Here is a 19,755-nt window from a genome sequence, read left to right as displayed (position 1 = left end):
GGCTTTGGGGCGGTGCGGGGCTGAGCAAGGGAGCGGGTCAGTTCTGCCCCGGGGCACTGCCAGCCGGGTCCACAGACGCCTGGAAGTGGGACCCTCGGGGACTGTCCCCCTTTTCTGCATTCCCCAAGCCCCTGTGGAAAGCGGCCCGGCCCTACACCTCTGCCCCCTCCGCTGGCTCGGCGAGTCATTTCCACCTACAGCGCCCGGCAGTCTGCTCGGATTAGCCCGTGCAAGCCGGGACACGCAGGACCCTGCACGCTGCAGCTCTGCAAGGGAAGCTGGAACGACCCCCCGCCCCCAGAAGAGCCAGAAATGCCTGAAAACGGCCCGTGCCGGGGGGTGGTGGTGGGGGGGTGGGGTGCGGGAGTCATTTGCTCGGGGCTCAGAGTTAGGGGGCCGTCTGGAAGAGCTGGGGCGCCGGTCGACGTCCCTCCCCAGCCAAGCGCTGTGCCTGCTGCCCAGCGCGGAGGCGGAGCGGAGCGGAGCCAGGGGTCCGCACCCCCGCCGGGCCGCCCCGCCGAGCTGAGCGCTGCGGGACCCGGCGCGGCGGCGCCCGGCCGGCTGCCGCTGGGGGGTGATAAGCGGCCGCGGGCGGTGGGCAGGCACCGCACCTTCCCCCTCCTCCTCCTCCTCCTCCTCCTCCTCCTCCTCCGCCTGACGTCAGCCCGCGGCCCCGCTCAGTCGCGGGCGGCCGACGGCGGCGGCGGGCATGGCTGGGGGGCGGCAGCGGGCGGCCGGGCTCGCCCTGGGCTGGGGCTGCTGCCTCCTGCTCTGCTGCGGTGAGTGGTACCGGGCGCGGCGCTGCCGGGACGGGTCGGTCCGTACCGGCGGGCGAGCGGGGTGGCAGGTGCGACCGGGCGGGAGCCGCGGGTGCAGTCGCCGACGGGGCGGGGAGCGGGGCCCCGTCGTCCCCGGGCAGGGATGTCCCTTCGCCCCGTGCTGCTGCCGGCCCCGCTCTCGCCGGTGCTCCGGGGGGCGTTGGGGTAGCGGCGGGCTACCGCTCCGGCAGCGGGGGCGTGCAGTGCTGGGGTCTGCCGGCCTCTGCCTTGCCCTGCCCTGCCCGGGCCCTTCCCGACGCCGAGCTGCGCGCTCGGAGGGGGCGAGGGGCGGCAGGCGGCGGGGTCTTCCCCGCAGAGCCGCTCCGGGGCCAGCCCAGGCAGGCAGCAGAGCTGACGCCCTTCGGCCGCTGCCTGGCTTGGGGCCAGGAATGCTAAAATTGTGGTGCCTAGGTGGGAGTAGCTCCTTGGAGCGTGTGTCCTCGCCTGCGCGCCTCCGGGCTCCGCGGCGGGGGTAGGTCTGGGTGTGGGGGGAGCCGGGAGTGCCCCATTCCGCTCTCAGGACCCCTTTGCATCTCCCCTAAGGCGGGGAAGGGTGAGGGCCGGCCTCTGCGTCCCCGGGGAGGCTGGCCCGGTGGCCAGGGAAGATGGCCGGTGCAAGGAAGGCTCTTGGGGCCGTGCTCCGTGGGGCAGAGGCGAGGGGGTGAGGGGCGGGATTGCCGTCGTACCCGCACGTGTGTTCAGTGTGCAGCAGGGTGAATTGGTCGAGTGATTAGGAAGCATCCACCTCTTTCCTTCTAAGGAGTTTTTCCCCGAGCACTGTGTTTCTCTTGGCTTTTTTCACGCTTTCTTTTTTTAACCTCTTTCCAGTCCATTTTCACCCTCGGGGGGGGGGCTGAATTTCCTGCCCTGCCCTGCTCCCTGCAGTATGCCCCCCCCCTCGCTGGGGGCCAGGGAGCGGTCCCGGTGCACTGTGTGCTGCTCCCTGCCGCCTTCTCGCCTTGTCCCTGCCCGGCTATGCTGTGGAGGTGGCCCCAGGCGCTGGGGAAGCCTGCTCTGGCCAAGGCGTTGGCGCCGCAGGAGAGCTGAACGCCTGAGCCAAAGACAGGCTGCTTCCACCCCCGGCCCGTGCTGGGATCCCCTTCCTCACAGCCCATGTGCCGAGCGAGGAGGTTATTGGTTGGCGGCATCGGTGTGTTTGCAAGCCCAGCAGCCGCGGCGAAAGGCTTGATGCTTCCCAGAAGCTTGAGGGGCCGCGGCCAAGCCATTCCCAGGCGGGCCGAGGGGCTCACCGTGCTGCCGGGGCCGGGGGCTGAGCCCGCACTGGGGCTGCCAGTGCCACCCTGGCCCCTTCTGCGCTGCAAGCTCCAGCTGTTCGAGAGATCTCTGTGGGTGTTGTCGCCTGGCTGCGGGGCTGGGGTTGTGAGCCTTTCCCCCCTCCTGGTGCGCATGGGTGGGTCGTGACGGGGTGGTGGGGTTTATTTGGGGGTGCAAGGTGCCTGTCCCTGCTGCAGCAGAGCCTTGGCTCCCTCCCCATCCCCAGCACATCGAGGGGCTGGGCCAGGGCGGAGGCTGTTGGGCGCTGGCGGAGATGCTGCTTGCTGCAGGGCTGGGGCTCTGCACCCTGTTTCTCCTCTCTGTGAGGAAGAAGGGGTGCGGGTGATCCTGCTCCGTGGGAGCTGGGGCATCCCGGCTCAGGGATCTGTGCGGGAAGGGCAGCCTTGCCAAAGCAGAGGAGGGCAGCATGTGTGCATGTGCTGGGAGTCGGCGGGATCTGGCCGCAGCTGGTTTCCCCGGGAGGGGAACAGAAATGCTCGGAAACCTCAAGCATCCCACGTGCGGCTCCAGACCCCCGTGGTGCCTCTCCTCTCGCTGCTCCGTGCTGGGGGGCTCTGCGCCGCCAACGCAGCCGCGCTCCTCGGCGGCTCCCCACACACCTCGGCTCTGCAGGAGGCTGGCGGAGGGGCTGTGCTACTCCCCACCCCCTTCTCCGGCTGTAAAAGCAAATCTTTGTTCTTGTGGAGCTCTGGCTGTCGGCCGGCTGTCCGCCAGCCAGATGGAAAGGCACGGGGGCTCTCCTCCCTTCCCTGCTCACTTGCTGCAGACATCCTCTCCAGATCTCTAGGTCTCCCTCTGGAGCTGTGCCAGGCGCTTGGGGTGCACGGCGCAGGCTGGAGCTCAGCTCTGCAGCTGGGCTGCTCCACGCGTGGCCGACGGGTCTCCAGCCCTGCCCAAGTTCCCTCACCGAACTGGTGTCTGCAGCCATGCTGGGTGCGAGGGAGGAGTGCCGTGTCCCCGGAGCCTGCGATGCCAGGGTGCCTGTGCCCAGTGCCCCTCTAGCCTAACCACGTGCCTGGCAGGCTATGGGGTCTTGGCACTGCAGGAGGAAGCCTTATGCCTCCAAGGTTGTGGGGTGCCTTCTGTCCCCCAGCTAGACGCAGTTGCGGTGTCACTGGGTGCTCCTTCCAGCCCGACGGAGGGCTAATATCCAGCCTGTCCCGGAGGAGGTGAGGAGCAGTGAGCCCTTGTTCCAGGCAGGGAGGGGGTTGCAGTGTCCATGTCCACCTCCTCAAGGGCAGTGGATGGGTGGGAGGGATATGTGCCTCATGCCAGCCCCAGATGCCAGCCATTCTCCAGCTCTGAGCTCATGGTTTCAACTGCTTTGCTGCCTGGATGAGGGCTCTCATGCCGAGCGGGTCAGCGGGGCGGGCCAGCAGCTCTCCCTCTTCCAGGGGCTGGCTCTGCCCGGGGCCCATGCTGAAGGCTAAAAATGATGAGAGGGCGAAGCCTGGCCTGGCTGCCTGCAGCCCAGAAGTGTCAGGGCTCAGGGGAGGGTGCAGGGGGGCAGCTGGGGCACACCCCAGCCCCAGGCTTGCCCAAGTCTGCGGGTGCCTGGCTGCAGCAGGCAGCCAAGTCATGGCTGTGCAGGTGGGCAGGAGCCTCCGGTGCAAAGTTATCTGTTCCTATGAGTGCTCGGTCCAGTTTCCTGACCCCAGTGCATGCTTATCTCTGGGGCTTTCACCTGTTTTTCTAGCACCTCCTTTCCTGTGCAGTGCTTTGCTCATCCCTCTTTGCTTAGTGCCAACTGTGCTGTGCTGATGGAATGGGTGAGGGCCAAAAGCTGGCTGTTGGGGTGTCCTGAGGTAGCTAGTCCTGTGAGCCAGGGCCTTTGCTGTGGCAGAAGAGCTCTTGGCTGTGTTTTGGGGCTCTGCCACCATGTACCCACTCCAGACAAAGTGTTTTGTGGGCACGGCATTGCCCTTTGAAGTTGCCTCACTTGTGAGGCTCCGTGGCTGTTACCGAGTGGCACTATCAAGGCAGCTGTTGACACAGCTGGCTTTCTCCAGGCTCTTATCTCCAGTTCCCATACCTGGGCTGAGCCGTGAGTGCTGAGCCAGCTGGCCCTGTTGCTGGGGACAGACTGCTGTCCCCTCCTGCCAGGCTGCGTGCCAGCCCAGGGCATGCAGGACCCCCCCCCTTGCTTTGGCACCTGCAGGGCCGGCAGCGATGGTACTCCCAGCCTTGCTGTGATGCAGCCCTTGTCTGTGATGCAGCCTCGTCTCTGCCCTGCCTGGCTGGGGCTGCTCTGCCCCCAGCCCTCAGGAAGCTGCTCTGTTGCCTGTCCTGGATCGATAGCCATTACCTTTTCCTGATGCTCTGGAGCATAGCCAGCACCTCCATTACTGCTGTGGGCGGCTGTGCTGGGAGAGAAGTTGGGGTGCGCAGGCACTGCTTACTGGGGGTGTGGGTCCCTGGTGCCCCCCGTGCTGTGGGCAGTCAGCATTGGGTTTGCCTTATGGGCAGGGAGCAGAGGAGCAGTGAGGGGCTCGCCTTGGCTACGCTGCAGGGGTGGATGCTCTGATTGCTGGATTCTGGGCTCCTGCCTGGGAACACAGTGCCTCATTCATGCCCCAGCTCCCAGGACCACTGCGGGGGCCGTGCCGGTTGACGTTAGGGCTCTGGTCCCGGGTCTTTGTGCTGCCAGCTTGAGTCTCCAGCACCTAACACCTTCCCCCACCTCTGCTAACCTCCTGACACCTCCTTGCCTGGCCCTTGGGGCCAGTGAGGTGTAGTGGGTACTGGTCTGGGATGGTGGCTTGGACCAGGGGGGTGGATGTGTGCTCTGGGGTGTGAGGGGAATCAGTGCTGCCCCAGGCTCAGATTAAAGCAACCAGAAAGGCGATCTGCTCGCTTGCGGGCTGTGGAGGTGCAGCCCCTTCCCATACTCATCCCCAGGCAGAGTGCAGTCACTCCCTGCCGTGATGTTGTGTGGTGGAGATTTGGGGGCTCAGAGGTCCTGCTGCCCATTTCATCAAGGCTGGGATGCCATGGGGAGGGCAGGTCTGGCAGGCGCCACAACAGCAGTGCGCTGGGTGGTTGTCTCCAGGTGTCCTGGGGAGGCCAGTGGTGTGAGCACAGTGTGCCTCATCCCCTCTCTGGGAACAGGGTTGGTGGCCTGAGCCCGCGGGCTCTCTGTGGATGCAGAAGGTAGTGTGGCGATGGGAGCGGGGCTGTGCTCCTGGCTGGCAATCCCTCTGGGCTGGGACATGGTGCCTTGGGGACACCGGCACAGGGTATGGCTCTGCCCCACACCTTTTGGGGGATGAGGTGGGGACAGGCCTGGGCTCAGCTCCCTCTCTGGCTCAGACATGAAGACTTCCCCGTGCTTCCCGCCTCTGATGGGCTCTGTCCCACAGCTGCAGCCAGCAAGCTGGAGGTCTCCATGCCGGCAGTGGTCGAAGTGGAGAACGGGGGCACAGCCAGGATCGAGTGCAACTTCGACATCCCTGGAAATGGTTCCTACACCTACATCAACTGGTCTTATGTGAGTGCTGGCCTGGGAGAGGAGTGGTGGGCTGGGGTGGCAGCTAGCCTGGGGCTTTCTCCCGGGCTGCCCATCAGCCCAGCCTCAGCCCCTTGCCTTGTAGATCGACCGCAACAACAAGGTGAGGCTGTACCACATCACGGGCAGCGAGATCCTGGAGGAGAACATGGACTACAAGGGGCGGCTGTCGGTGGGGGAGGACAAGGCCCTCTCCATCAGCAAGGTGACAACGCAGGACGCCAAGACCTTTGTGTGCCAGGTCGGGGCGGGCAGCCATGGTGTGGGCGAGAACCGCACCGAGCTCCACGTCTACAGTGAGTGATGGGGCAGGAGGGCAGCGCGGCCGTGCGTCTGTTCTGCAAGGCTGGTGGGGGAATCCCATGCCTCCTAATACGCGTGGGGTGGCTTCTCTTTCCAGAGGTCCCTGAGGCCCCTGAGATCACCGCCCAGTCGGCAGGCATCTCCGTGCACAGCAGTGAAATCCCGCAGGTGAGGAGAGGGCCACACGGCAGGAGGAGGCTCCCAGCCGTGCCAGGGTCCTCGCCCCCCTCTGCCCATGGGGGTGCCTCGTGCTCAAGGTGCTCTCTGCCACTGCAGATTGCCCAGTGCGTGAGCAAGAATAGCTACCCGTCCCCCAACATCACGTGGCACAAGAATGGGGAGCAGCTGGAGGGGAAGAGTAAGTTGGATGGGGATGGGGAACTGCACCGGCATGCTCGGGAGAGGGGCTGGAGCAGTTGTGCTATCCAGGGCCTCATCAGCTGGGGACTGGCAGCCTGTGGCCACCCAGGGGAGCCCTGTGCTCCCAAGGGAGCCCTCTTCTCTCCCGTGGCCTCCCCATGGGCTGGAAACAGCGGCTGTGTCCCCTGTAGCAGTGAAGATCCCGTTCACACGGACCCGTGAGTCGAGCGGGCTGTACACGGTGACTAGCACCCTCTTTGCCCCTGTCACCCGGGAGGACCGCAACTCCCTCTACTACTGCACCGTGCACTACTGGCTGCGGGGACAGAGGCGTACCGTGGAGTCGCAGCGGGTCAACATCACCGTCTTCTGTGAGTCGGGGGCTGGGGGCTGTGCCCACTGCCTGGTGCCATGGGGTGGGGCTCTGCACTGACCCTTCCTGCTCCCTCCTCCCCCAGACCCCGCGGAGCACGTGAAGCTGCAGGTCATGCCGTCCTCGGCGCTGGTGAAGGAAGGGGATGACGTGAAGCTGGTCTGTGAGGCTGATGGGAACCCAGCGCCTGTCTTCAGCTTCTATAAGAGAGAGGTGAGGCCAGAGGGCACCTGGGCACCTCTGCCTTGGCAGACGCCTTGTGTCCTGGCTGCTCCTTGTCCCCTGCCTAGACGGCCCTGGGGAGTGTGGTGCAGTGTCTGGAATGGAGGGTGCCTGTGTGGGGCTAAGGGCTCTGCTTTCTCCCCGCTGCCTGCAGCTGGACGACAGCTGGCAGGACCTATCGTCGCTAGCAGACACCAACAGTGGGGTGCTGAACCTGCACGATGTGAATAAGAGCAGCAGTGGCCTGTACAGGTGCCAGACCCTGGACTTGGACGATATGAGACAGCTAGAGAAGGATGTGGAGCTTGTTGTGAACTGTAAGACAGGGGAACGGGACTCTGCGGACCTCGTGGTGGTGCCTCATCCCTCCTCCTCACCCTGCCCTGTTCTCCATCCCTCTCCTAGACATTGAAGGGGTCCACGTGAAGATGGAGCCATCCTCACCCGTTCGGGAAGGGGATAGCGTGAGGCTGAGCTGCGATGCCCACAGCCCTGTGGCCCTGGACTATCAGTGGACGGATGCAAAGGTAAGCAGGCATTCGGGTACTGTCACGCTCAGGCTCAGCGAGCCTGGGCTTTGCAGCAAACTGGGCAGAGCCAGGAGCTTGCTCCGTCTCTCCTGAGAGAGGCCACGGGGAGGATTCCCCCTTCCATGGACCTATGTTGGACCTATGTTGTCCATCTCTACCTCTTCACCTCCTGACCAGTACTGCAGGGAGGTCCTGTACTTGCAGGCTCCCTCGCTGTGTGTAGGAGGGAGGGCTGAGCCCCTTTGGGACAGCTGCAGGGCCTGGAGAGCTGGGCACAGGAGGGCCTGGTGCTCAGGGCTCATTGCTGGGGGGCATCCCTTCCCAACAGGGCAGGGAGGTCGAGAAAGGAAACCAGCTCTTCCTGAGCAACCTTACCTTTGAGACCTCCAGCAACTTCAGCTGCAAGGTGAAGGCACCAAGCGTGCCGGGGCTGGAGCAGAGCAAGCAGGTGTCCGTGGCTGTTCAGGGTAAGAACCGGCGTGTGTGCGGGCATCCTGCCCTGTCAGAGTGAGCCCTATCCCGCCCAGCATCGGCCCCGTTCCCCCTGAAAGCCATGGGTGCTTGATGTGCCCGCCCCACAGGGAAGCCACGGATTGTCGCCATCAGCTCCCCGATGTACGTGCGGCAGGATGAAGTGGTGAACCTGACCTGCAAGGCCATCGCTTTCCCCAGGCCCTCTGTCCGCTGGAATGTCAACGGGACGGTGAGAGCTGGGGAGGGCGCTGGGTCCAGGCTGCGGTCTCTCAGAGGGGCTGCGCGTTGCCTCGGGCACTGAACCCTTTGCTGCCTCCCTGCCTCGCAGGCTCATGAGTACGTTGAAAATCAGCACGTCGCCAGCAACCTGACGGTGCGCGTGAACCATGACCTGCTGCGGGCCGGAGCCATGTGCATGGTCTCCAATGCGCTGGGTTTCAGCGAGGAGCACATCCAACTTCTGGGTGAGTGTCAGGCACTGCCCTCTGCCACGGGAACCCGGAGAAGTGTTAGTCCCCTCTTGCACAGGCACCGCATGTGCCGTGCTGCTGTGGTGTGGCTGAGCTCTGTGTCTTTCCCTCCCTTCCTGCTCTACCAGTGGAATCCGTCAGAAAAGGTCAGTCTCCGCACTGCACTGAGTGCATCAGTCAGCCCAGGCTCTGGCAGGAGCATGCCACCGACGGGAGGCCTGGGGAGGGAGCCTTGGCTGCTGGCTCTTGCGCTGCATCTCTCGCTGCTCCTCTCTCCCTGCCAAGCCATGGGGGAAACGGAGGCTCTGTCTCCACCCGTTTCTGCAGCGGTGTGAAAGCCGCCTGCTTGTCCTCAGCCTGTAGCCCAGCGAGGCCGTCAAGTGCAGCTTCCTGCAGCCCAGGCCTGCTGGGCAAGAAGCAAAAGGGTGGCCTGATGTCTTGCAGGAAACCCTGTAAGCCATCCTCCTACGGCATGCAGGGGCATGGCAGCTGGGAACAGAATGCAAAATGTGCTCGTACAGAAACTGCCCTAAAGGGAGCATCTGCATCCTGCAGGGACTGAGAGAAGCACCAGGAACTGGAGTCCCCATGTGCTTTCTTGGAGGAAGGGGTTCTTTCCTTGCCCCTCAGAGGGTGCAGTAATGCAGAACCTGGAGAGCATCAGGGTGGGCCAGGCATTAACTTCTTCCCCTCCCATTGTGTTCAGATCAAAAGGCAGCGGAAAGCAAAGGGGTGATCATCGTGGCAATCATCGTCTGCATCCTCGTGGTGGCTGTGCTGGGTTCAGTCATCTATTTCCTGCACAAGAAAGGCAAGATCCCATGTGGCCGCGCTGGGAAACAGGACATGTAAGCACTGCCGCCCGCCCTCCCAGGGAGCCCTTGGGGCCAGAGGTGCTTGCCATCACTCATGCTTCCCATCTCATTGCACCAGCCGCTCCCTGCCCAACGCGGAGGGAGGCAATAGGGCAGCCTCGGGGGGGCACCATGCTGGGGTCTCAGCAGCGCTTCCAGCTTCCCACAGCCTGGGGTCCGCACTGCTCGCCCCATCCGTGCAGGGAGGCGATGAGGAGGACAGCAGAGTGGTAGAGCAGCCAAGGGACCTCTCCCCGGGGAGGGGCTGGGCAGCCCAAAGCTTTCTCTGAGCTGGAGCCTCTTTCACCCCTGGCCTGGCTCCAGAGCATCCCCTGAGATGGAGCCCCAGGGCTTGACCTCACTCATCCGGCCACGTGCCCTCTTAGAGATCGCAAACATGTCTCAAAATTGTCACCTCCCTCCCCTAGCACAAAGCCAGAGGCACGTAAAGACAAGATTGTAGTTGAAGTTAAGTCAGATAAACTTTCCGAAGAGGCGGGGCTCCTGCAGGGTGCCAACGGTGAGAAGAGACCTGCCGCTGACCAGGTAGGACAGAGCGTCGTGCACTGCCCTTCCCCAGGGCCAGGGCTGGGAGCGGAGGTGAGGAGTGTAGGGGGGTGCACCAAGGTAACGCTTTTCTCCCCTCTGCCAGCTCCTCCCAGCACTCCCCACCCTGCATGGGCCTCCATCATCCACCATCAGCGCTCGAGAGGGGCCGTGGGAGGGAGGGGAGGTGACAAAGCCACGGCGCTCTGCTCCAGGGACGTAGCAGCAGCCGGGCCCTGCGCACCTGCGGCTCTGCTCCGTGCCAGCCCCTGGCACCTCCTGGGAGCACCCTGCCCAGCCTGCTTGGCACTGCCTCCTCCTGTGCTTCCTGGGGCAGGAGCCAGGCTCCCGGGGGGGGCTCTGGGAGAAGGACCTACATAAACATCTCTGGCCAGGAGTCAAGAGCGCAGGCTGCAGGAACGGGCGCTGCCCTGGCGTCTCTGAGCCAAAGCTCTGGGTGTAGATGAGTCTCCTGGGCCATGTGCTTACCTCTCACTTGGGGCTGAGACCCCCTGGGGGCTCGAGTGACTGTTCACAGTATTGGTGCCGGACGGTCACCAAGCTAAGGCAGGGCTTGCGTGTCCTGGGCTCCTGAGCTCACTGCGGTTTTATTTGCCTTGGGCCAAGAGATAACCCTGCCCTGGTTCTGCTGCCTGCACCCCTCATGCTTACCGCCCCTCGCCCTGGGACAGATGCTCAGCCACCACGGGGTGGCCCAGGCTGGCGGCTCTCCCCCATCGCATTGCTATCTGTCACGCAGACACCTGCAGTAGAGGACCTGGTTTTGTGTTCACCCCTAACTGCTGGGTTTTTCCCCCCCCCCCCCCCCCCCTTTCTGTTTTGGCGGACTGAAGAGCGAGAAATACATCGATCTGAGAAACTAGAGGGAATCTACTAAGTGCTTTCTTCCTTCAAGCCTTTCCTGCTCTTGGATTGCCTTGTCCCACCCCTGCTCCAGTACCTGGGGAGCACGGCCAGAGACAATTGCTGCATCGCAGTGCTGAGCCCCAATGCGCGGGGGACGCCCCCCCTGACTCGCCTGTCTGTTACCTCAGCCGTGGGCTTGCAGGTTGTCGACTTAGCAGCAGCCAAGCTGGACTTGCTTACTACTACAGAGAAGCCAACAGCGATATTAGAAAAATATCCCATTAACCTACCTGGTGGAAGGATCTGAGGCTTTTTCAGGAAATTTGTCCTGTATGTGTGTGGGAAGGTTTTGATGTGTTTTACCCCAAACTTACTCAGAAAAGCTGATGAAATTTTGCTTTTACTTTTGGGATGTCCCAGGCACCTTAGATGTAGCGGTGTGCAGGTTAGATGAGGGGAGAATGGAAGTGGTGTGGTAGAGCGGCGTTTGCCAGCTGCTGGGGAGGTATTAGTGCTTTGCTTTTCCTTTGAACTGTTCTTGTCTCGTTGGTTTAGCCCAGCGTGTCCCGGCGGTGCTGTGCAGGCAGGGAGCTCCACAACGGGTAGCTGTGATCCTGCGGGAGGCGAGTACCTGGCAGAGGGAGGACAGGGGTGCCCACCTCTCGGGCATGTGCCAGACCAAGGGCTTAGGTTCTCTGGTTTGTAGCGTAGCCTTGCTGACTTGAGGGGGAGGGATTCCCAGGGAATTGGATTGCTTTTAGGGGGGGCCTGCACAGTTTCTGGCAACAGCAGGTCCCAGAGCTGCCCCCTCCAAATTTAAAACTAAGGAATATTTGGCCAGGGCCAGTCGGCGATGTCTCAGGGTGTTTTTTGTGCTGAACAGTTACCGGCCCCGGGTAGAACTGGTTTATTTCTGTGCTTTGGTGCCACCTCTGGCCCCCCATCCGGGCTGGTGCTACAGCAGCTGGGTGGTAGGGAGGGGAGGCAGGCGAGCAGCCCGCCTTCAGCTTCTGCTGCCGTGGCCTGTCCCAGCCCTCTGCCCACAAACTCTGCTCTGTCGCCTCCTAAAGAGATCGGCCCCTGCGGCCTCTCCTTCCTCTTAAGTCACGTCCTCTCAGTGCTGTGCTGTCCACAAGCCTGTCTGCCCCCAGCCCTTCGGCCGAGGGGCTGAGGCTGACCCTGGGCGACAGGAGGGGTGTCCCCTCGCGCACTCCTGGCATCCTCTGCCGGGAGCAGGGAGCCGCGCAGCAGCCCGGCGGCCAGCGCCCCAACAAGCGGTGAGCTATACTCGTGAGCTACCAGTGTTGTCGAAGCAAAAGCTTTCGTTTATATATATTTTTGTTGGATTGTGTGTAAATTTCCAGAAGTTTTGTCTGATACTGGCAAGGTTTTTTTTATATATGTGAAAATAAAGTACGAAGTTCAAAGTCGGGCTCCGAGTTTGTTCCTGCCAGCAGCCGCCCCACCGGGACGGTAAGGGCAGCGTGTCCCCGCTCGATTTCAAGGCTCCCTTCCCAAGAGCAGGTTACCAAGGCTGGGTGACACCGTGTGCGCTCCCACCCTTAGGTTTGCTTCCACAACAGCGGGACTTTCACCGAGGAAATGGGCTGGAATCAGCGGTCGGCTAACGAGGTACAGGAGCTACTCGTCGATAACCCTGTAGGGGTTCTGCAGGTGACACCTTTATACCCCTGTAGCTGGTAGCAGACAATTCTACAGATTTTAACAGGTAATTGCATTAACAGCTAATGCAGACACTAATAACTGCAAAAATACTAATAAAATTTGCTAATCTAGTCTAATAGATAAGTGTAGTATTAGATTGTAATACATAATTATATTACTAGTGATGGTAAATACTAAAAGATAATACTGTTGATAGAATTTAATAGGTGCCAACAGTAGAATCTATTAGGTAGGTGTATTGATAGCCAGTACAGATATTAGTAACTACTCATAGCTAAGTTCATCGCTAGATTCTAATAGATAACCAGGCACTATAGTAGAAAATGGTATTGGTAGCTGCTATAGATACTAACAGATATCGATGGATTTTTCCCTTAAAGAACTCTAATAGATTATAACTGTTATTCATATATGAGCTACTCTAGATTGTAGTAGACACTTTATTATTAATAGTTGCTATTAATACATTTTAATTGGTAATTGTATTAATAGCAACTATAGGTGCTAAATACAAATAGGTATTTATTAGATGCGAATAGTAGTAGCTTTTAATAGATAATTGCAATAATACTAATACAGATATGAACAGATAATTCTGTTAAAAGATTCTCATAGATTATGAGACAAAATTGTATGGCTAGCTACTGGGTACACTAATAAGAGATTCCGTTCATGAATTCGAACAATTCTAATAGACAATCGCATTAATAACTACCATGGATGATTCTATAAGTAGATTCTTTTGCAGATTCTAGTAGGCTATTGTATTTCTAGCTAATATAGATCCTAATAACTACTTAATGACTAAGTAGTTATTCATTAATGAGAATAGTTATATTTAGATACTGGTAGATTATGCAAGAAAATCTTATTAGCTATTGTAGATACTAATAAATCTACAAATGTACAAATACATCCTGATAAATTTTGATAGATAATTTTAGAGCTAGCTCCTGTAACTACTACTCATAGGTAACTATTGTTAGATTCTAATAGACACTGCATAGGTTGAAATAGCTATTTGTGTTACTTCCTGCTGTAGGTACTAACACAGAATTCTATTACTAGAATCAATAAGGAAACTTTACTACCCGCTGCTGTAGATGCTAATGATTACCAATAGACCATTGTTTTAACAGAAGCAATTCTAAAAGTTGAATTACTACTAGTAACTGTTAGTGCCTACAGTAGCTGTTATCTGATAGCTGTAATACTCTAGTCTAATATAATCAATAAACAGAATTACCTGTTAACGATAGCTACTCTAAACACTAATAATGCTAAAACCAGCTCTGTTAGCGGATTCCGGGAATGCCAGTAACCTTAACAAATAAACTCTGCTAGTAGCTTCTGCAGATACTAGTAGTTACTAACTGATAATTGCAGTATTAGAATCTGTCGAGTTCTGACAGAGGGTTGTTTTACAAGCTGTGACCAGTACTAGTAACCCACTACTAAATAAATCCAGTTCCGGTGTTGCGGTGTTACTTGGTTCCATACCGTAGCTGTGCCAACAGCCAGGGGAGATGAAAATAAACACTGGCAGGCAACTCTATCAGCGCATGGACTTGCTAGAGTGCATCAGCCGGTGCTAGTAACTGCCCTAACACCTGCAGTAGGTGCTCATAACCACGGAGCTGAGGCGAAGGCGTAGTTCAAATTCAAGGTGATTCCACAGGCCCCTGGGTGACCCATCTGCTTCCTTGGACTCCACTTAACCAGAATGATAGTGCTTGATACTGTTAAACCCCTGGGGCCCCCTCGTTGACCCCAGTTCGTATTATTTAACCTCTGTCATCCTTCTTTGACCCTACGGTGACACTTTGAGGGGGTTCACGCAACCTCATTTGACCTCGTGCCCTCCTTTGAATCCCCAATAACCCCATTTGACAGCACCATGAATTCTTTGAGGGGTTCCCTCAATCTCAGTAGAACCCTAATTAAACTCCTTTAATCTCAAGGTGAAGTTTTTAAGGAGATCACAACCTCTATTGACCCCTATGCCCTCATTTGGCCCCTGTGACCTCAAGTAACACCAATTAACCTCCTTTGACCCCCACAGTGAAGTTTTAGGGGTTCACTTGATGTCAGGTAACCCCTGTGACCTCAAGTAACCCCTGTGACCTCAAGTAACCCCAATTAACCTCAAGTAACCCCACAGCACAGTTTTGAGGGGGTCACTTGACCTCAGGTAACCCCTGTGACCTCAAGTAACCCCTGTGACCTCAAGTAACCCCAATTAACCTCAAGTAACCCCACAGCACAGTTTTGAGGGGGTCACTTGACCTCAGGTAACCCCTGTGACCTCAAGTAACCCCTGTGACCTCAAGTAACCCCACAGCACGGTTTTGAGGGGTCACTTGACCTCAAGTAACCCCTGTGACCTCAAGTAACCCCAATTAACCTCAAGTAACCCCACAGCACAGTTTTGAGGGGTCACTTGACCTCAGGTAACCCCTGTGACCTCAAGTAACCCCTGTGACCTCAAGTAACCCCACAGCACGGTTTTGAGGGGGTCATTTGACCTCAAGTAACCCCTGTGACCTCAAGTAACCCCTGTGACCTCAAGTAACCCCACAGCACAGTTTTGAGGGGTCACTTGACCTCAAGTAACCCCTGTGACCTCAAGTAACCCCAATTAACCTCAAGTAACCCCACAGCACAGTTTTGAGGGGTCACTTGACCTCAAGTAACCCCTGTGACCTCAAGTAACCCCAATTAACCTCAAGTAACCCCACAGCACGGTTTTGAGGGGTCACTTGACCTCAAGTAACCCCTGTGACCTCAAGTAACCCCAATTAACCTCAAGTAACCCCACAGCACGGTTTTGAGGGGGTCATTTAACCTCAGGTAACCCCTGTGACCTCAAGTAACCCCTGTGACCTCAAGTAACCCCACAGCACAGTTTTGAGGGGGGTCATTTGACCTCAAGTAACCCCTGTGACCTCAAGTAACCCCACAGCACGGTTTTGAGGGGGTCATTTGACCTCAAGTAACCCCTGTGACCTCAAGTAACCCCACAGCACAGTTTTGAGGGGTCACTTGACCTCAAGTAACCCCTGTGACCTCAAGTAACCCCAATTAACCTCAAGTAACCCCACAGCACAGTTTTGAGGGGTCACTTGACCTCAAGTAACCCCTGTGACCTCAAGTAACCCCAATTAACCTCAAGTAACCCCACAGCACGGTTTTGAGGGGTCACTTGACCTCAAGTAACCCCTGTGACCTCAAGTAACCCCAATTAACCTCAAGTAACCCCACAGCACGGTTTTGAGGGGGTCATTTAACCTCAGGTAACCCCTGTGACCTCAAGTAACCCCTGTGACCTCAAGTAACCCCACAGCACAGTTTTGAGGGGGGTCATTTGACCTCAAGTAACCCCTGTGACCTCAAGTAACCCCACAGCACGGTTTTGAGGGGTCACTTGACCTCAAGTAACCCCTGTGACCTCAAGTAACCCCAATTAACCTCAAGTAACCCCACAGCACAGTTTTGAGGGGTCACTTGACCTCAGGTAACCCCTGTGACCTCAAGTAACCCCTGTGACCTCAAGTAACCCCACAGCACGGTTTTGAGGGGGTCATTTGACCTCAAGTAACCCCTGTGACCTCAAGTAACCCCTGTGACCTCAAGTAACCCCACAGCACAGTTTTGAGGGGTCACTTGACCTCAAGTAACCCCTGTGACCTCAAGTAACCCCAATTAACCTCAAGTAATCCCACAGCACAGTTTTGAGGGGTCACTTGACCTCAAGTAACCCCTGTGACCTCAAGTAACCCCAATTAACCTCAAGTAACCCCACAGCACGGTTTTGAGGGGGTCACTTGACCTCAAGTAACCCCTGTGACCTCAAGTAACCCCAATTAACCTCAAGTAACCCCACAGCACGGTTTTGAGGGGGTCATTTAACCTCAGGTAACCCCTGTGACCTCAAGTAACCCCTGTGACCTCAAGTAACCCCACAGCACAGTTTTGAGGGGGGTCATTTGACCTCAAGTAACCCCTGTGACCTCAAGTAACCCCACAGCACGGTTTTGAGGGGTCACTTGACCTCAAGTAACCCCGTGACCTCAAGTAACCCCTGTGACCTCAAGTAACCCCACAGCACAGTTCTGAGGGGGTCACTTGACCTCAGGTAACCCCTGTGACCTCAAGTAACCCCTGTGACCTCAAGTAACCCCACAGCACAGTTTTGAGGGGTCACTTGACCTCAAGTAACCCCTGTGGCCTCAAGTAACCCCACAGCACAGTTTTGAGGGGTCACTTGACCTCAAGTAACCCCTGTGACCTCAAGTAACCCCAATTAACCTCAAGTAACCCCACAGCACGGTTTTGAGGGGTCACTTGACCTCAGGTAACCCCTGTGACCTCAAGTAACCCCTGTGACCTCAAGTAACCCCACAGCACGGTTTTGAGGGGGTCATTTGACCTCAAGTAACCCCTGTGACCTCAAGTAACCCCAATTAACCTCAAGTAACCCCACAGCACGGTTTTGAGGGGTCACTTGACCTCAAGTAACCCCCGCGACCTCAAGTAACCCCTGTGACCTCAAGTAACCCCAATTAACCTCAAGTAACCCCACAGCACGGTTTTGAGGGGTCACTTGACCTCAAGTAACCCCTGTGACCTCAAGTAACCCCTGTGACCTCAAGTAACCCCACAGCACAGTTTTGAGGGGTCACTTGACCTCAGGTAACCCCTGTGACCTCAAGTAACCCCTGTGACCTCAAGTAACCCCACAGCACGGTTTTGAGGGGTCACTTGACCTCAAGTAACCCCTGTGACCTTAAGTAACCCCACAGCACGGTTTTGAGGGGGTCATTTGACCTCAAGTAACCCCTGTGACCTCAAGTAACCCCAATTAACCTCAAGTAACCCCACAGCACGGTTTTGAGGGGTCACTTGACCTCAGGTAACCCCTGTGACCTCAAGTAACCCCACAGCACGGTTTTGAGGGGTCACTTGACCTCAAGTAACCCCTGTGACCTCAAGTAACCCCAATTAACCTCAAGTAACCCCACAGCACAGTTTTGAGGGGGTCATTTGACCTCAGGTAACCCCTGTGACCTCAAGTAACCCCTGTGACCTCAAGTAACCCCACAGCACAGTTTTGAGGGGTCACTTGACCTCAAGTAACCCCTGTGACCTCAAGTAACCCCACAGCACGGTTTTGAGGGGTCACTTGACCTCAAGTAACCCCTGTGACCTCAAGTAACCCCAATTAACCTCAAGTAACCCCACAGCACGTTTTTGAGGGGTCACTTGACCTCAAGTAACCCCTGTGACCTCAAGTAACCCCACAGCACAGTTTTGAGGGGTCACTTGACCTCAGGTAACCCCTGTGACCTCAAGTAACCCCTGTGACCTCAAGTAACCCCACAGCACGGTTTTGAGGGGTCACTTGACCTCAAGTAACCCCTGTGACCTTAAGTAACCCCACAGCATGGTTTTGAGGGGTCACTTGACCTCAAGTAACCCCTGTGACCTCAAGTAACCCCACAGCATGGTTTTGAGGGGTCACTTGACCTCAGGTAACCCCTGTGACTGCAAGTAACCTCACAACACGGTTTTGAGGGGTCACTTGACCTCAGGTAACCCCTGTGACCTCAAGTAACCCCAATTAACCCCACAGCACGGTTTTGAGGGGTCCACGTGTCCGTGTCAGAAGTGTGCAATACCATCCATGCAGACACCATGTTGGGTTTATTGTATGTGCTTTAGAGTTCATCTATAAGTACATTGTAGCGCTGTGTGTTATAGATAATTACAGAAAAGCCCCCCAGTAATTATAAAAGCCTTTTAGAGGCTACAGTAACATCACTAACCGAGAGGCAAACAGAGCCCAACCGCCTCCAGCAGCGGGGGACTGACACTTCAGGATCTGCTAGACCCCAACAGACACTGCGGACGCCCTTAGACTCTACCCGATTCCCACGGACGCCTGTAGGCTCAGTTCACAGGTGGTAACAAACCTGTTAACGTCCTTCTCAGATCCTAACAGGTCCTGATGGCTTCTAGTCTCTCTTAGTCCATCCTACTCGAATACGTTAACTCCAGCCGTGGACTTATTAGTAGATTGTACTAATTAGTATACTTATTAGTATTCCTGCCCTCTGCTTGTTAGTATCTGTGATGGGAATTCGAATTTAACAGACAATTGTGGTACTACTTAAAACAGCTACAAAGGCAGTCGCAGGCTGCAGGGGATCCAGGGGCCTAACTGAGCACCCCAGACTTGAGCATCCTGAACAAGGTGAGTGAGACGGGCTTGAGCAGGACATTCTTTTCTCAGGACTCACAGAACCGACACAACACAGACGATATGCTACAACAAAGGAAATTTTATTTAAAAATAAAACTTTGTTTTGTTTTCTTTTTACTGACACAGGTGAATGAAATCCCAAACGAAGAAGCTCTTAGTGGGCAGCATACAAGAATGGAAACAATTAATAAATAACATTAGTATAACCTCTAAACATTAACAATGCATTTGCAAACAAAATGAGGACTTTAAACCAAGTGAACCTTAAAGCTCAGCTACTCTCTGTAAGAATATTTACCTTCTGTTTTTCCTTATTCTTTACAGATCTGAAAGGATTAAATACTGCTATTATATTTTTATATTAATGACACTATTATACTTTTTTAAAATATTTTGTGAAAATCTCCACATTTTTAACACTGATATTTTACAAATTGGTATTTGTCATTCAAGAGAAAGAACAACTGTTCCTCCCCCACTGGGAATTTCAAAAAAGATTTCTATCAATCAGGAACTTTAAAAATAAGTGTCCTTCTTCCCCACTGATTTTTAAAGTGGCACCTTTAAGAAAGTGCCCTGGGAGTTGCATTTTTTCTTGCTCAACCGAAAAAACCCTTTACAGAAATGACCCTGCCTCAGGATTAGCTACCATAACGTAAGCAGTCTAGCGCAGGAAGCAACGTGCTGTACCCCGAGCCCACCCGGCTCCCCCAGGTACGGGCTGAGTGAAGGGCATGCAGCAAAGCCGTTCAGACGCAAGCAAGTCGGCTGGTTCCCAGCAGAGGCACTCCGCGCCTCGAGCCGCAGCGCTTGCAGAGACAGCCGCGCCGGGGCAGCGCCGCAGACAAGTTTTACCGCCCCCCTGGCAGGACACCTCTCATTTCAGACTGCCATGCAGCTACGGTGGCACCGGACACACTACCTCAGCCGGAAACCCTGTTGGGAACAGACGATACCTGCCTGCTTTCCACAGCTACCTGCCGCTCGCTGTGCGGAGACGCGCGCTGGCCCCACGCGTTTTGTGCCCAGCTCTTACGGTACAAAGTGTTTTCTGCCAGCTTTGTGTCCAGGCTTGGCAGGCAGGAGGAAACCAGCATTTTTTAGGAGCAGAACTCGTATTTTGTTACAAGCCAAACCAATCCTGTCCTACAATTCTACCGTCTTCACACCAAGCTTAGTACAGCACCAG

At 56.6% G+C, this 19,755-nt stretch overlaps 1 protein-coding gene across 5 annotated transcripts; it reads left to right on the top strand.

Annotated features, from left to right (window-relative positions):
* Nucleotides 1–709: 709 nt before the first annotated feature.
* MCAM (melanoma cell adhesion molecule) lies at nt 710–12,045 on the top strand. 5 transcript variants are annotated; one of them, XM_086476778.1, is made up of 17 exons: nt 710–779; nt 5,474–5,601; nt 5,705–5,915; nt 6,020–6,090; nt 6,199–6,284; nt 6,336–6,337; nt 6,474–6,653; nt 6,741–6,868; nt 7,032–7,194; nt 7,283–7,404; nt 7,736–7,874; nt 7,989–8,110; nt 8,210–8,345; nt 8,480–8,497; nt 9,058–9,199; nt 9,634–9,751; nt 10,606–12,045. In XM_086476778.1, exons 1-17 carry the CDS (start codon nt 710–712, stop codon nt 10,633–10,635), a joined length of 1,866 nt encoding a protein of 621 aa, XP_086332904.1. In that variant the 3' UTR covers nt 10,636–12,045. The 5 variants fall into 5 exon arrangements, with proteins under 5 accessions (XP_086332904.1, XP_086332903.1, XP_086332902.1 ...); XM_086476777.1 differs by lacking the exon at nt 6,336–6,337 and having other exon boundaries at nt 6,199–6,280; nt 6,477–6,653; XM_086476776.1 differs by lacking the exon at nt 6,336–6,337 and having other exon boundaries at nt 6,199–6,280.
* The last annotated feature ends 7,710 nt before the right edge of the window (nt 12,046–19,755 follow it).

This window comes from Leptosomus discolor, chromosome 22 (genome assembly GCF_034619465.1).
Source record: "Leptosomus discolor isolate bLepDis1 chromosome 22, bLepDis1.hap2, whole genome shotgun sequence".
Taxonomy (NCBI): Eukaryota; Metazoa; Chordata; class Aves; order Leptosomiformes; family Leptosomidae; genus Leptosomus; species Leptosomus discolor.
This window is presented reverse-complemented; position numbering and strand designations above follow the sequence as displayed.

What these genes read in the sequence shown, in the direction of transcription:
- MCAM (XM_086476778.1), top strand. Translation starts at nt 710, where the DNA reads ATGGCTGGGGGGCGGCAGCGGGCGGCCGGGCTCGCCCTGGGCTGGGGC. An exon ending in CCTACATCAACTGGTCTTAT is followed by an intron (nt 5,602 to 5,704) that starts GTGAGTGCTGGC and finishes CTTGCCTTGTAG; the next exon opens with ATCGACCGCAACAACAAGGT. An exon ending in TCAGCTTCTATAAGAGAGAG is followed by an intron (nt 6,869 to 7,031) that starts GTGAGGCCAGAG and finishes CGCTGCCTGCAG; the next exon opens with CTGGACGACAGCTGGCAGGA.